This window comes from Sciurus carolinensis, chromosome 11 (genome assembly GCF_902686445.1).
Source record: "Sciurus carolinensis chromosome 11, mSciCar1.2, whole genome shotgun sequence".
Classification (NCBI taxonomy): Eukaryota; Metazoa; Chordata; class Mammalia; order Rodentia; family Sciuridae; genus Sciurus; species Sciurus carolinensis.
This window is the reverse complement of record NC_062223.1, coordinates 121,098,637-121,110,747: the sequence shown is the minus strand read 5'-3', so window position 1 is coordinate 121,110,747 and position 12,111 is coordinate 121,098,637. Positions and strand designations below refer to the sequence as shown.

At 40.0% G+C, this 12,111-nt stretch overlaps 1 protein-coding gene across 1 annotated transcript in view; it reads left to right on the top strand.

Moving 5' to 3' along the window:
• Positions 1–2,006: 2,006 nt before the first annotated feature.
• Positions 2,007–12,111, top strand: part of Blid (BH3-like motif containing, cell death inducer) — a 77,607-nt gene continuing 67,502 nt past the window's right edge. Inside the window, 1 exon segment of the mRNA XM_053743274.1 lies at positions 2,007–2,107. Within this exon segment, the coding sequence (XP_053599249.1) occupies positions 2,007–2,107 (101 nt within the window).

The window sequence follows — 12,111 nt, the reverse complement described above, 5'->3', positions numbered from 1 at the left end:
GATGCCATCCTTCACAGTGGGCCTATGGCTACAGATCCTCAATTTTAGATCCTTTTGTGTGAAAGGGAATACTTTTGTTTGTTTAAATTCTTTAAATCCTGGTGATTTTTTTTTTATTTGAGTTTACAGCAAAGTTTAAACAACATGATCAGGACAGTATACCTCTTTCATATTTAGCTCAAGTCCCAGCATAGGTCTGAGAAACATTTACTGAATTCACGGTCAGTGACCAGACCATTAATTGACTTTTCTTCCTCCTGCTCCTCCTCCTTTTTCTCTTTCTTCTTCATCATCATCATCATCATTTAGAGTCACACAGCTTCTTTTGCTTAGGTCATCCTTGCTCTTCTATCTTTATTCCTATACTATCTATGCTGCCTTTGGAGAAAGAGCTCATTCTTTTATAATTTTATGCCAAGTTTAGTCTTTCCATAGGATTCATTACATTAGGGAGGTAGAGGGAGCAGGGGTGAGATTTGGTTTGCTGAACTTAACATGAAATGTTTTATATTCATCCCTGGACAGAACTTCTTTGCCAGGACTGCTAGAAGAGCCATGTGGCAAGGTGACGTGCTGAGATGAACTCAAGGTTTAAGCTGCTTTCGATTTGATCATCATCTTTGCCACATATTATTGCCCATTAACCACTCTGACCTCAATTTCTTCATCCCTAAAATGGAGCTAACCTAATCCTGCAATCAGGGTCTCAGAATTAGTACAGTGGTGAAATGAGATAATATGTCACAAGGCTTGTGGTGACCAGCAGTCAGTGCCAATCACTGCTGTCATTCTGCAGTTTCCCTATTCCTCTTCCACGTACTGGTAAATAAAGAGCTTCCCACTGGTCCTACTGGTTCTCTTCCACATCTGACATAATGATGAATTCTCTCCTGCAGGCTCAGTCTGAGTCTCTGTCTGTGTCACATCCAGCAGGCTGTCCTCATAGTAGGGGGAGCCGATCGATACTCCTTAATGGTGTGGCTCATTGCCCTGCACTGAGGGTTGTCTGAGCATCACTTCCCCTTTTCTCCGGAGACAGCATAGTCTGGACTGATGGGCTGGACAGAGTCAGAAAACCCAGTTTTGATTTCCATTCTTCTGATGGTTTTTCTAGTACATTGGAAATATCACTCTACTACAGAATCAGAGTCTCTGATTCTGTTTGCAGAAAATAATATATTTGATTTCTTACCTGCCTACCAGGGTGGGTTAGAATGAATGAGATTGTATCTCTCTGGGGAAAGATGTTATTTAGACATCCAGTCTTGTTTCATCAAGGTGAGCAGCAGAAAGTGGCCAGGGTTCCCATGGTACCAAAAAGCCCAGAGAGCCCAGGAGACTGGACCATCATGCTTTACTCAGATGATGAGGACCACACCTGTCTTCCCAGAGCAGCCCTGTGTAGGTGTCCACTGGATGACACATTTTCCAGTCAGGAAGTTGGACACACAGCAGAAGTAAACGGTTGCCAATCACCACTTCCCACACAAAACCTAAGCGGTACAAGCTCCTCACTCATGAGTGTGCTCACCTGCATTAGAGACCCCCAGGCACCAAGAACTCTGGCTCCCCAAAGTATTTCCATGACCGATTATGGAGGACCTCAGCATTGTAGTTCACACAGAGGGTGTTCTTTGTGACTGGAGTTGAACCCTGTGCCCTTTGGGGCACACCCCGCTGAGTATGTGCACTGTATTCTCATGCCCTCCCACCCAGCCACTGTCCCGACTGGGTACTGCCTTGCCATGCCCAGTATCTCCCACAAGGGGGAGCCCCTGGAGGGCAGCTGGGGCTGTGGAATTTTGGAAGCGCTGAAGTTTCTCCTCTTGTCCTGTAACTGGTTTTCACTCACCCAACGGTGAGATTTCTTTGTTGCAATGTTGAGGTCTGAGATAACACTCCTGGAGGCTGCGGGCAAGAACCATAACTGACTCCATCTTTTATTGTTTGTTGTTATTTACTAGCATTTTAAACTAAAGAGGCAAAGTAACAAAGAGCTTGAAGACATGCACAGTTCCCAGGCCCTGGATAGAGGCTGGCAGCATCAGACCGACAGAACCAAGACGTCGGAGGGCAACCAGGAGGTGCTTGTGTCTGCGAAGCACAGGTAGGAGCCTGGGAAAGGGTGACCAGGGATGCTCATGGGGGAGAGAGGCACAGAGCCTCTGTCGGTGTGAAAGATGGATGGAGCAAACGCAGAGGGTGGTCAGCAAAGATTAAAAGGGAAAAGCAGTGCAAAGAGGCACTGGGAGATAAAGGGAGAGAGGAGGGCAAAGAAAAAAGAAATGGTTTTGCCTAAAGGAGGGCAAAAGAAAAAAATAAATGGTTGCAGGGTTGATGAAAAGGGCTGACCCCAGAGCAGGAGAGGGAGGGTTTGAAAACTGAATCAGAGACTTAAGTTGGTTTGAAGTTGGTTCCAACTCTGGTGCCCCAGAAACTTCACGAGAAATCAGAGGATAAGAGATAGGCAGCGAATGTTCAGTTGCACAAGAAAATTCAAAGTGAGTAGGTCTGCCTCATAGTGAAGCTAATCATTCTGGTGGTGTGTCACATAGCCACACCTACTCTGGACTTTGACCTAAACTAGAAGGAATTCTGGTCTGCTGGCCTTTCCAGGTTCTCTCCAGCCGGAACTGTTTCACACTTTCCCTTTCTTCCTTCACATCTTCCACATTTGCTCTAGGTAATGGACTAGGAGTCAGAAATTCTGTATTCAAGTCCAGGATTTGCCACTTATTGGTGAGATTAGCTTAAGCAGGGAAACATTGGAGTTTCCGTTTCCTTTGTCTATAAAAGGGAGATAATAATACATTACTGATGAGCCTTACAGGATTTTTCTGAGAATTGAATAAGGAAGATAATGTGAATAAATGCTCTTAATAGATTATAATTGCTAGCTAAATAAAAGTTGGCATTAATAATAATTAATCAGTTAATATACCCTTACTACTCTCAGCAGGGGATTTGCCTACTGAGTTTTGGAGGACTGAATACACACACACACACACACACATATATTCACATGCATATATGCATATATATGTATATATACGTATATCTTATTCTACTATTTGTGGGAATATTGCAGACTCAGAGAACAGGTTTAATAGGGTAAAGGAACAAACACATTACTCTATCAGCATTTCAGCTATTTTAGAGTCCACAAGTGACCACATACTCAATTCAAGTGGTTAAAAAAAATCGTGGATCAATTTCTGCCCTGTTCCTAGTAATGAATATCAATATCTGCTTCTTCTAGACAGACTGTCAGCAGCTTCAGATATTTTTAAATGAGTTTTTTAAAATACATTTGCAAAGTCAATTATTGTGAATCTCATCTGAGGCAATTAAAAAACATCCTGACATTTAAGGTGATATTTTTTCCCAAGTAAAATAATTATAAATAATACTAATTATGAACAAATCATTCAGTTACTCTCTGTCTGGTTCAACCTTTAGGTTAATAAACCAATCCATTAAAATTCATCTTGCTCAAAGGACCAATTTGTTAAAAAAATATAGCGACCTTTCACCATGAGTATGACTGATATTTTCTTTAACAATAATCAGACGTGTCTCTCCCAGAAGAGTGTGGTCAAGAGGTAGGTATAGAAAACTGGGACTCTTTTATGACTCTCTCCATAATGTTTCCCAGATAGGTACAGACAACGTTGATGATACTGATGATGATGAAGATGTGATGATAATGTTCCAAAGTGAAACTGTCTTAAAGGAGATATCTGAAAGTCTCACAAAACCCAACAATATCATTGTTTATGTCAGAAAAAGTGTTTAGATATTTCCCTCTGCCTCTGGTGTTTTACACTTAGCAAACATGTAGGGCAGGGATTTGCAAATATGACCCAAGGGCCAAATCTGGTCTACCACCTGTTTTATAAATAAAGTTTTATTGGAATAAAGCCCCATCTGTTTTAATATTGACTGTGACTGCATTTCTATTACAAAGGCAGAGTCTAGTAGTTATAACACAGACCAAATTGACCTATAGAGCCTGAAATACTGATAGGACCTGGTAAAAATTGTGAATTGTTTATAGTGTAGGGTAATAAAAAAAAATAGTCATCTTTGAATTAGTGATAGCAACTAATATCTGAGTAGCATGTTGGAATTTATTAAGTCTGACCATGTAAGTCATAGCAGGTATTCTGCCTACTTAACTGATGGAGAAATTGCAAACAGTGGTCATTTAGTCACTGGAACTTGGCCTCTGGAGACTCCCCAGTGGCAGCCTTTGGAGAAACAGTAAGGAGAGGGCTCTCAAACAGTCACACTGCCACCCAGCTCTCTCTTCTATCCAGATGTAAACATTACCAAAAGGCAGTAGAGGAATCAAAACTCTTGATACTCTGCTTCTTCTTTATCTGACCTTGGCCCGGGTGATTTTAACATTGTTTCCTTTGTCCCCATTCTCATAACCAGCATTATAGTAATAAACAATAAGAAAAGCAAAGTGCTTTGCAGTCAAACAAAGCCAAGTTTTATTGCATTAACTCTCATTTATTCATCTGCCTTGAAATTAGCCCTGTGGCATGGATATTCCAAAACAGAAAATGACAGAAAAGTCTTTGCTTTTGGAATACACTACCTTTTAAAAAGTTTGCCTTTTGAAACAGCAGATCCCCTTTTAATTTTCTTTCTTAAAGTCAATATTAAAATTATACCTCTCTCCCTAAGCTTATGACATCCACTAGCAAAATAGGCCACAAGGAACTAAGTATCAGGAGGGAGAAAACCTGAAATAAAACCTTCCCTTTGAGATCCATAGGTATACAACAACAGGGTGTTTGTGGAGACCCAAGATCTTCTTAATCTTATATTTTCATGGAAAGGGGTGATAGATAAAATGAGAGAAATAAAAATAACAAACTTCTACATTGAGCATTTCCTGATGATTCCAAGTAAAAGATAAGGACCTAAACAATTGAATGAATTCCACTTTCCATTCAACTTTTGAGTCCCCACTCTTCCAGGTACTTCTAGTGCAAAAGGAATATAACATTGACTAAGATCCAGATTTCTCTGGGAATTGACTTCTTAGAGAACCAAACATGCGCACATGTGGTTATAAGACACATTAGAATGAGCAATGGGATGGGAGTCAGATAAAATCTGCATGCTGAAAAGAGAAGTTAACTTCCTTACTGGACAATCACAGAAGATGTAGAGGAAGTGGCATTGGAAATACAGCCAAGTCATAGATCAAAGGCTAAGGCTTGTATGCATTCAGAAAATCATCCATTGCACGTGGAGCATATGGTTACATGGGGATGAGGGAAGATCTGGTGGGTAAAGCAGGTTGGAAGCAGATTTTGGATGACTTTGGATTATAGGTTAAGAAGTTCAGTCTTTATTCTGTAGATGGTGAAAGCAATTGAATATTTATGGGCAGGAGAATTCCATGATGGAACCTCTGATTTGGAAAAGAGTGTCACAGATATTTGATAAAAACTTGGAGAAAGGTCCCCAGTTAGAGGCCAGTTGAGAAAGTAATATCTTCACATTTTGCTCTCATGGCAAGACCACTGGCCTACCCGACCCCTAGTATTGCAGGTTAGAGCCCTGGCTGAGGGCTTTCTGAGGGCATTTATTTAATGGCATGCCAGTGGCATTTACTCATAAAACCAAAAAGCCATTGGGGCCAGAAATAGGGGTTTTGGTTACTTCCCCAGACAGGATGCAGTTTGGGTGATTATACACATGATTCATCGAGGTCGGGAAACAAATCCTCCATAAACACACAGCCCTCCCCTCCAAGGCCAGTGACTCATGGCTTTTTCAGTTTGATCCATAGAAGCCTCTGGAGTCCATGCAGAATTTAAAGTGTGATGTTAAATCATAAATCTTTAGCATTCATAGTTATAAGAGAAACATTTCTATTCTTTTAATTGTTCAAACAATAAACATTTACTGAATTCATACTCTTTTAGGCAAAAATAATATGGTGCTATATAAAACACGGTTTCTGCTATAAAATATCCCCCAGTTTAGTTGGTAAGACAGATATAGCTTGAACAATAAGAAGAATATCCCATAAGTATTATAATAGAGGAATGCAAAGAGTACTGAAGGATCAGAGGAAAACCTATAACTGCTTTGGAAAGGGAGGGTTGACCCTGGAGTTGGGTCATAAATAATAGCCCAGAAGGGAGATTCATCAAATAGAGCATGAAGATCAGGGGTCAGGAGGAAGCAGGGAAAGGAAAGGTACTGAGGAAGAAGATGGGTCAAATTATATTATGTTCACATACAAATATGACATAATGAATCCCACCCTTATGTATAACTATAATGCCCCAATAAAAAACTTTATAGGACAGTAAACAGAGAATAGCTATTTATCACTCTTCATTTATTAATTCAACAAATAATTACTAAGCACCTACTATGTCCCAGACACTCTCCTGGATGTGAGATTTCATGCTCTTGTGGAACTTATGTTCTCTTAATAGGACCCAAAAATTGAACATAGATGGGAATTAATCAAATATCTCCCCTCAGGGGATTTACATTCTTATAGAGGAAATTTTCAGAGAACAGCAACTAGCACCTATGCAAAAAAAAAAAAAAAAAAGAAAAAGAAAAAAGAAATGTAGAGCGGCATGAATCTAGCTACCTGGGAAAGAATGGAGAAAGAAAAACCTCAGGTTTGGGAGCACCCAGGATGACAAGAGGATTATGAATAGACCTGGATTAGGGCAGACAAATTGCCCTGCACTCTTTGGCTGGAGTGGACAGACATAAGGTGGATACCAGTCTTACACAGAGAGTCACAGCACTGAGTCCCCAGACATTGTGACTGCAGCCTCTGTCAGGCATGTGGTGTAGATGATTCAGGGTTTTGAGTACAGTGGTTTGGACTCATTGATAATTTTTCTGTACCTTTAATCTGACTGCTCTGCCATGGCTCAGGGCCATGAAGATAAAAATCTTACAACACTGGCCACCTCCTTGCTTAAATTATATTCAGGTCAAATTCTGTAACAGCCAACTCGGGCTTGGAGTCATACTTGATTGTCGTTTTATCGGGTTGTCTAAAATAACCAGGTCATGAGGTGGTTATTGTTATGGTACTCATTGGATAGAATTTGACCTATATAAGCAAAAGAACTAGGACAGAAATAGCTCTTCAGCCTATCCCAGTCTTGGAGAAATTCAGTATAAGCAATTGCAGAATCACAGAGCTGGAAGAGGCTCGAGGTGACTTAAGGTGACGCTGGTACCTGCCTCTGGGCAGATATATGCCTGCCTGCAAAGTTAATATAAATTCTAGAACTCATTATTTTAACAAATGCTTAAAAACACATCTATTCTGAATAGTATAGTTCCCTTCAGGGCAGTAATGCCGCCTAGCCTTGGGCAAAACTATTTTACAGTAGACCTCAGGACCTATAGCATATTCTTTTAATATACCAAGTGGGAGCAAATGATTGTCTTTGGAGGATGTTTTGTGTTTTCAAAAATCACCAAGTGCCATATCCAATTGGTCCAGCTGGATGAGACCATTTTTTTAATTATTAAAACTGAATTTAAATACAGCAGTAAAATTGTGAGCTGATGTTTTTGTTTGCTTCATAACTGGTTCAAAAGGGACTTACCCGAAATTGCAAAAGTAATAAGTATGTATTCTCCCAGCAGGCCAATTTGCGGTATATGGGCACTAGTAAGTTGTACTATTTCTCACTCTACTTGGTGGGCTACTTAAGGTCAAGGAGCATGCCTGGTTTGTCTCCAAATACTGGCCTACCAGAGAAGCAGGTGCTTGTCTGGGTGTATTTGTTGAATGAATGAAAGAATAATAAGGTCTTGCTTTATAGTCATGTCATGAATTCTTTGTCCATTTTTATTTTTATTTTTATTTTTTTACCAAATGTGAATCCCATGATCACCTCTAAACCTTGAGGCTAATTTCTTAGCAAATAGCAAGAAACACAGTCTTTGGAGAAGGGAACAGCTGTTCTGGGAAGAAAGATTTGATTCTATTAAGCTGTCATGAGTAGGATGGGAAGCTTTGGGATAGGGACTAAAGCCTACATCTCCACTTTTAAATACAAGGCTTGAACCAGATGTTGGGAAGAGGTGCGCTTGAGGAATATAACCCGGAGCAGCTGCCTTGTGCCTATGTGAACCTGCGTGTGGTAGGAGATGTTTCTAAGGTCTTAATGTTAGTCAGGACGCATGTGCTTCTAAGTGACAGGAAGCTTGATTTAGCTTGGGCTAAAAAAAAAAAAAAAAAAAAAAAAACAAACTCTAGGAAGGGTTGGGGTACATCAGGGTCCTGAAATTTCCAGAATCAGGACTCTTACTCTTCCTTCCTCTTTGTTCTTGGCTTCTCTCTCTCTGGGTCAGCTTTATTCTCTTAGATCTACTTCCTCCAGGAGGCAGGAGAAGTTTACAGCACCTCTAGGAAGTTCTCTGAGCCAGCAAAATAAGATAATGTGACAGGCAGCTTCTATTAGAGTCACAAGGCTGGGCGGAGAGAGGGTCAGCTCCCCCAAAGAAAGGTTGCTATACTGTACAGCCAAAATAGAATGGAGCCCTGCTAGAACTCGCCTTCACCTTTGCTGTCCACTCCCACCCTGTTCCTCTCTGCTCTTTGCAATCATTTGGTATATTTCTGCTTTCCTTTCAAGACCCTGTCCAGTTTTGCTTTCTGTGAGTTCTGAATGCCCAGGCAGAACAATCCCTTCCTATCTTTGCTCTGCACCCCAAACCCGCCTGCGCCAGCAGAGTGCAATTTGTCACGGTGTTTATCATGGTTTCTTTATAGACTTTCTCTCCACCCTCCCCCATGAGACCGGGAATTCTTTAAGAGTGCTGACTACCTTAATTGATTTGGTGTTACTTTATTTATTTAATTATATATTTATTAATTGCTGACAGTCTACAGGTGCTAGGTTTTGAGGATTGCAAGAGAAGATAAGATTTCTGTTCTTGAGGCGATCAAGGTCAAATGGGAAACATGACAAGCAGATATTTGCAGTGTGATAGCATGATGAGGGCTGGGTGCTATGGGAAGGCCCAGAAGAACTCCTTCCAGAAGGAAGGATGTTGAAACCGGGAGATTCCAGAGGAGGAAAGGGCCCACCCCTGGCCTGTGCTGGGTCCTGTTGAATGCAATTGAGCCAGATTGCATGGGGACTGGAAAGGGGCATTTTTTGCAGTGAGAACAGCACATAGGCAGGTCAGGAAATGCTTGAACATGCAATGCAAGGCTTGTGATTGAGTAGAATAGACAAGAAGCACATGAAATGACGGGAAGACAAGAGAGTTTCCAATAGTACTTATTTGATAGCATGATGTATGGAATACATATACATCATGGAATACTGAAAAAGATCAGGATCACCATGAGCTTATTCTGGAAATCTCTCAGAAAATGTGGGTTTTAATTCACTTCATGAGTCAACAGTGCTAAGTCTGAAATCAGACAGCCTGGGTTTCAATCTCACTTTGTCAGGTACGAGTTTAGTGATAGTTTCTCAATGTCTAATTTCTGCATTATAAAATGAAGACATCAACATCCATCTCTCAGAGTTATACAGAGGATAAAATAAGGCATGTAAAATGAAAGTACTTAGGAAACTCTAAAGTATTGTAAAAATAAGTTATTCTTCAAATCTGCTCAACTGTAAAGTAGATGATTCTTCACTGACAGGGGTATTTGGAAAATAGAAAGAGCTGTGTAAATAGATACATGGAAAGATGCAATATTTACATTAAGAAATATGTTAAATTTACATACTGGCTAAAAATCTCAATGATATTGCAAAATGTGCAACATGCTAACAAAGTGACTACAGGTTTTATACATATCAACTCTGAGGACAGGGTAGAAAAACACCACTTTAGGGTAGGCAGTAAGACTCAGCTGAAATACATGATGTGCTAGGAATTAAGCAACTTGGGTGTTCTGAGTGTGAAGTGTTCTCCCTACTAAACAGAGTGTGTTCTTGTAGACAGAGATTTCACCTGTGGATTTCATCTTGGGATAAAATTCTAAACAGGTATAACATGCCCTGCAGTGTTTCTGTTTCCTCCTCTGTACATGGTGATAAACAAGGGGGGCATTTTGAAGTCACACTCCAACAAGTGGTTGTAGAGAAAAGTGATTCCTTTATATTCTGTGTGCGTTGGTCTCATGCTCTGGTTAAGTGTGGGAGAGGGCAGGAAAGTATATCCAAAAGAATGATCTGCTAAAGGAATCTGAACTCTTTTGAGTGGATGTCAAAGGTTGTGCGTGAAGCACTAAAATGTAATTGACATGGTGCGCTCAGGCACACAGTGCAGATGATCTTTTGCTCCATGTGTTCCTTCAGTTGTCTGGTGAGCAGAAATTCCTGCTGTCTCCTTCATTCCCCACTGACTCCAGCACTGAGCTGAACATTGCAGGGATGATTGACTGCAGTGCTCTTCCATGAGGCTGGCAGTGAAGAGCCTGCAATGAGACATTAGAGCCTGTCACTCACTCTCACTCACTGATGAATCAATACAGAGAACCTAGACATGGAAACCCATAACTCCTACGTATGGGTCAACATCATGACCAGTTGGTACTCCTCTCTCTGCAACCATTATTCCATCCACCTGGATCTAACATGTGTTAAGGAAGGAGAACATGGCTCCTTTCTTGGAACAGCAGGTCCATGAGATACAGATAGAAGTTCCACAAAATAAGGAGGCGTTCAGACAAGCTTTAGAACTACTGAGTATGTCTCCATTATAGAAACAAAATGCACTCAAGCAGATCTGAGACTCATTTGAACTTGGCTTTCCCAAGTTTGACTTAACAACTTTTTTAGTTTGTAATACTCTTTAGCATCTTGAACACCTCTTGTTTGCAAATAGTAGGAAAATGCTGTTCTTAGAAAAGTCTCAGTAAATAAAAAGTTGTATTGAAGGTTGAAGTTCGTGCCTTAGGTGAAAAAGAGTAGGACATGGCTTAAACTTTGTAAATAGGGAATACATACTTTCTATCCCAAGGTTCTTTTTAAAGCCTCTTCTTTATTAAATTGGAGGTCTGTGGGGAAGGAGAGCTGAAATATGCAATCAGCATTTGAGTTCATTCATCCAAAAAAGTTCTACTTCCAAAATTAAATTAAAAAAGTATTCTTTTCCATTAGACTCAATAGATCTCATGGAAAATCCCTTGAAAATGTTGAAATTGAGTCTTCCTCTTCCTTCCCTTTGCCCTTTTGCCTTTTCTTATGAAGAATGAGTATGGATTTGATTTATAACTTTCATAGTTTGTGTTTTATGGGACCCTCTGGAAACCTACCAGCCAAGGGAAAAAGTGATTACTAGTAGTTTTAACTGTAATCACAGAAAAATTCTTTCCTTTCTTTCAACCTTTCATTGCTCTGTGATCATGAGCCATATCTTAAATAGAACTTTCCCAATAAGTGCCAAGATTGTATTTTCTTTCCATGGGCTCTCCGAAGTATTTTTTTCTTCCCACCTAAAAAATAGCCAGGAAGACAGCAAGCAATGGGATAGACTCCACTCATAACATTTTACATTCACACATAACATTTTAAAATATTTTTTTAAATTTGTTCTAATTAGTTGTACATGACAGTAGAATGAATTTATGTATTTTGATAAATCATACATAAATGGAGTATAATTTCTTATTTTTCTGATTGTACATATTGTAGGCTCACATCTATCATGCAGTCATACATGTACATGATATACCAACATTTTATACCTCCTCTAAGAAACTTCTCTAGATCAGCTTTCCTCTTCTCTGATCACTAGAAGCAGCATCTCTTCAGAATTTATTCAACTCATAGGGTGTTATTTAACAGATAGTGACACAATTCAGTGCCACTGATCTCAGTTCACTCCTCTGTTTTCTCTGCCAACTAGAAATTAAGTTCATTTGAGGCAAGTACAATACATTTGATTCTTTGGAGTCTCACATGCAGTGTTCTGTAGAGTAGGCATATGTTTATTTGAATTGGCTTAAGAATAATTTATGTGGAGTGAATGAGAGGACAACCACTTATTTCCTGGGTTTTCTATTGGTATGATCAGAACATGAATATTGAGGCCTGCCTGAACTGAGTTCATATCCTGGACCAAAAATAT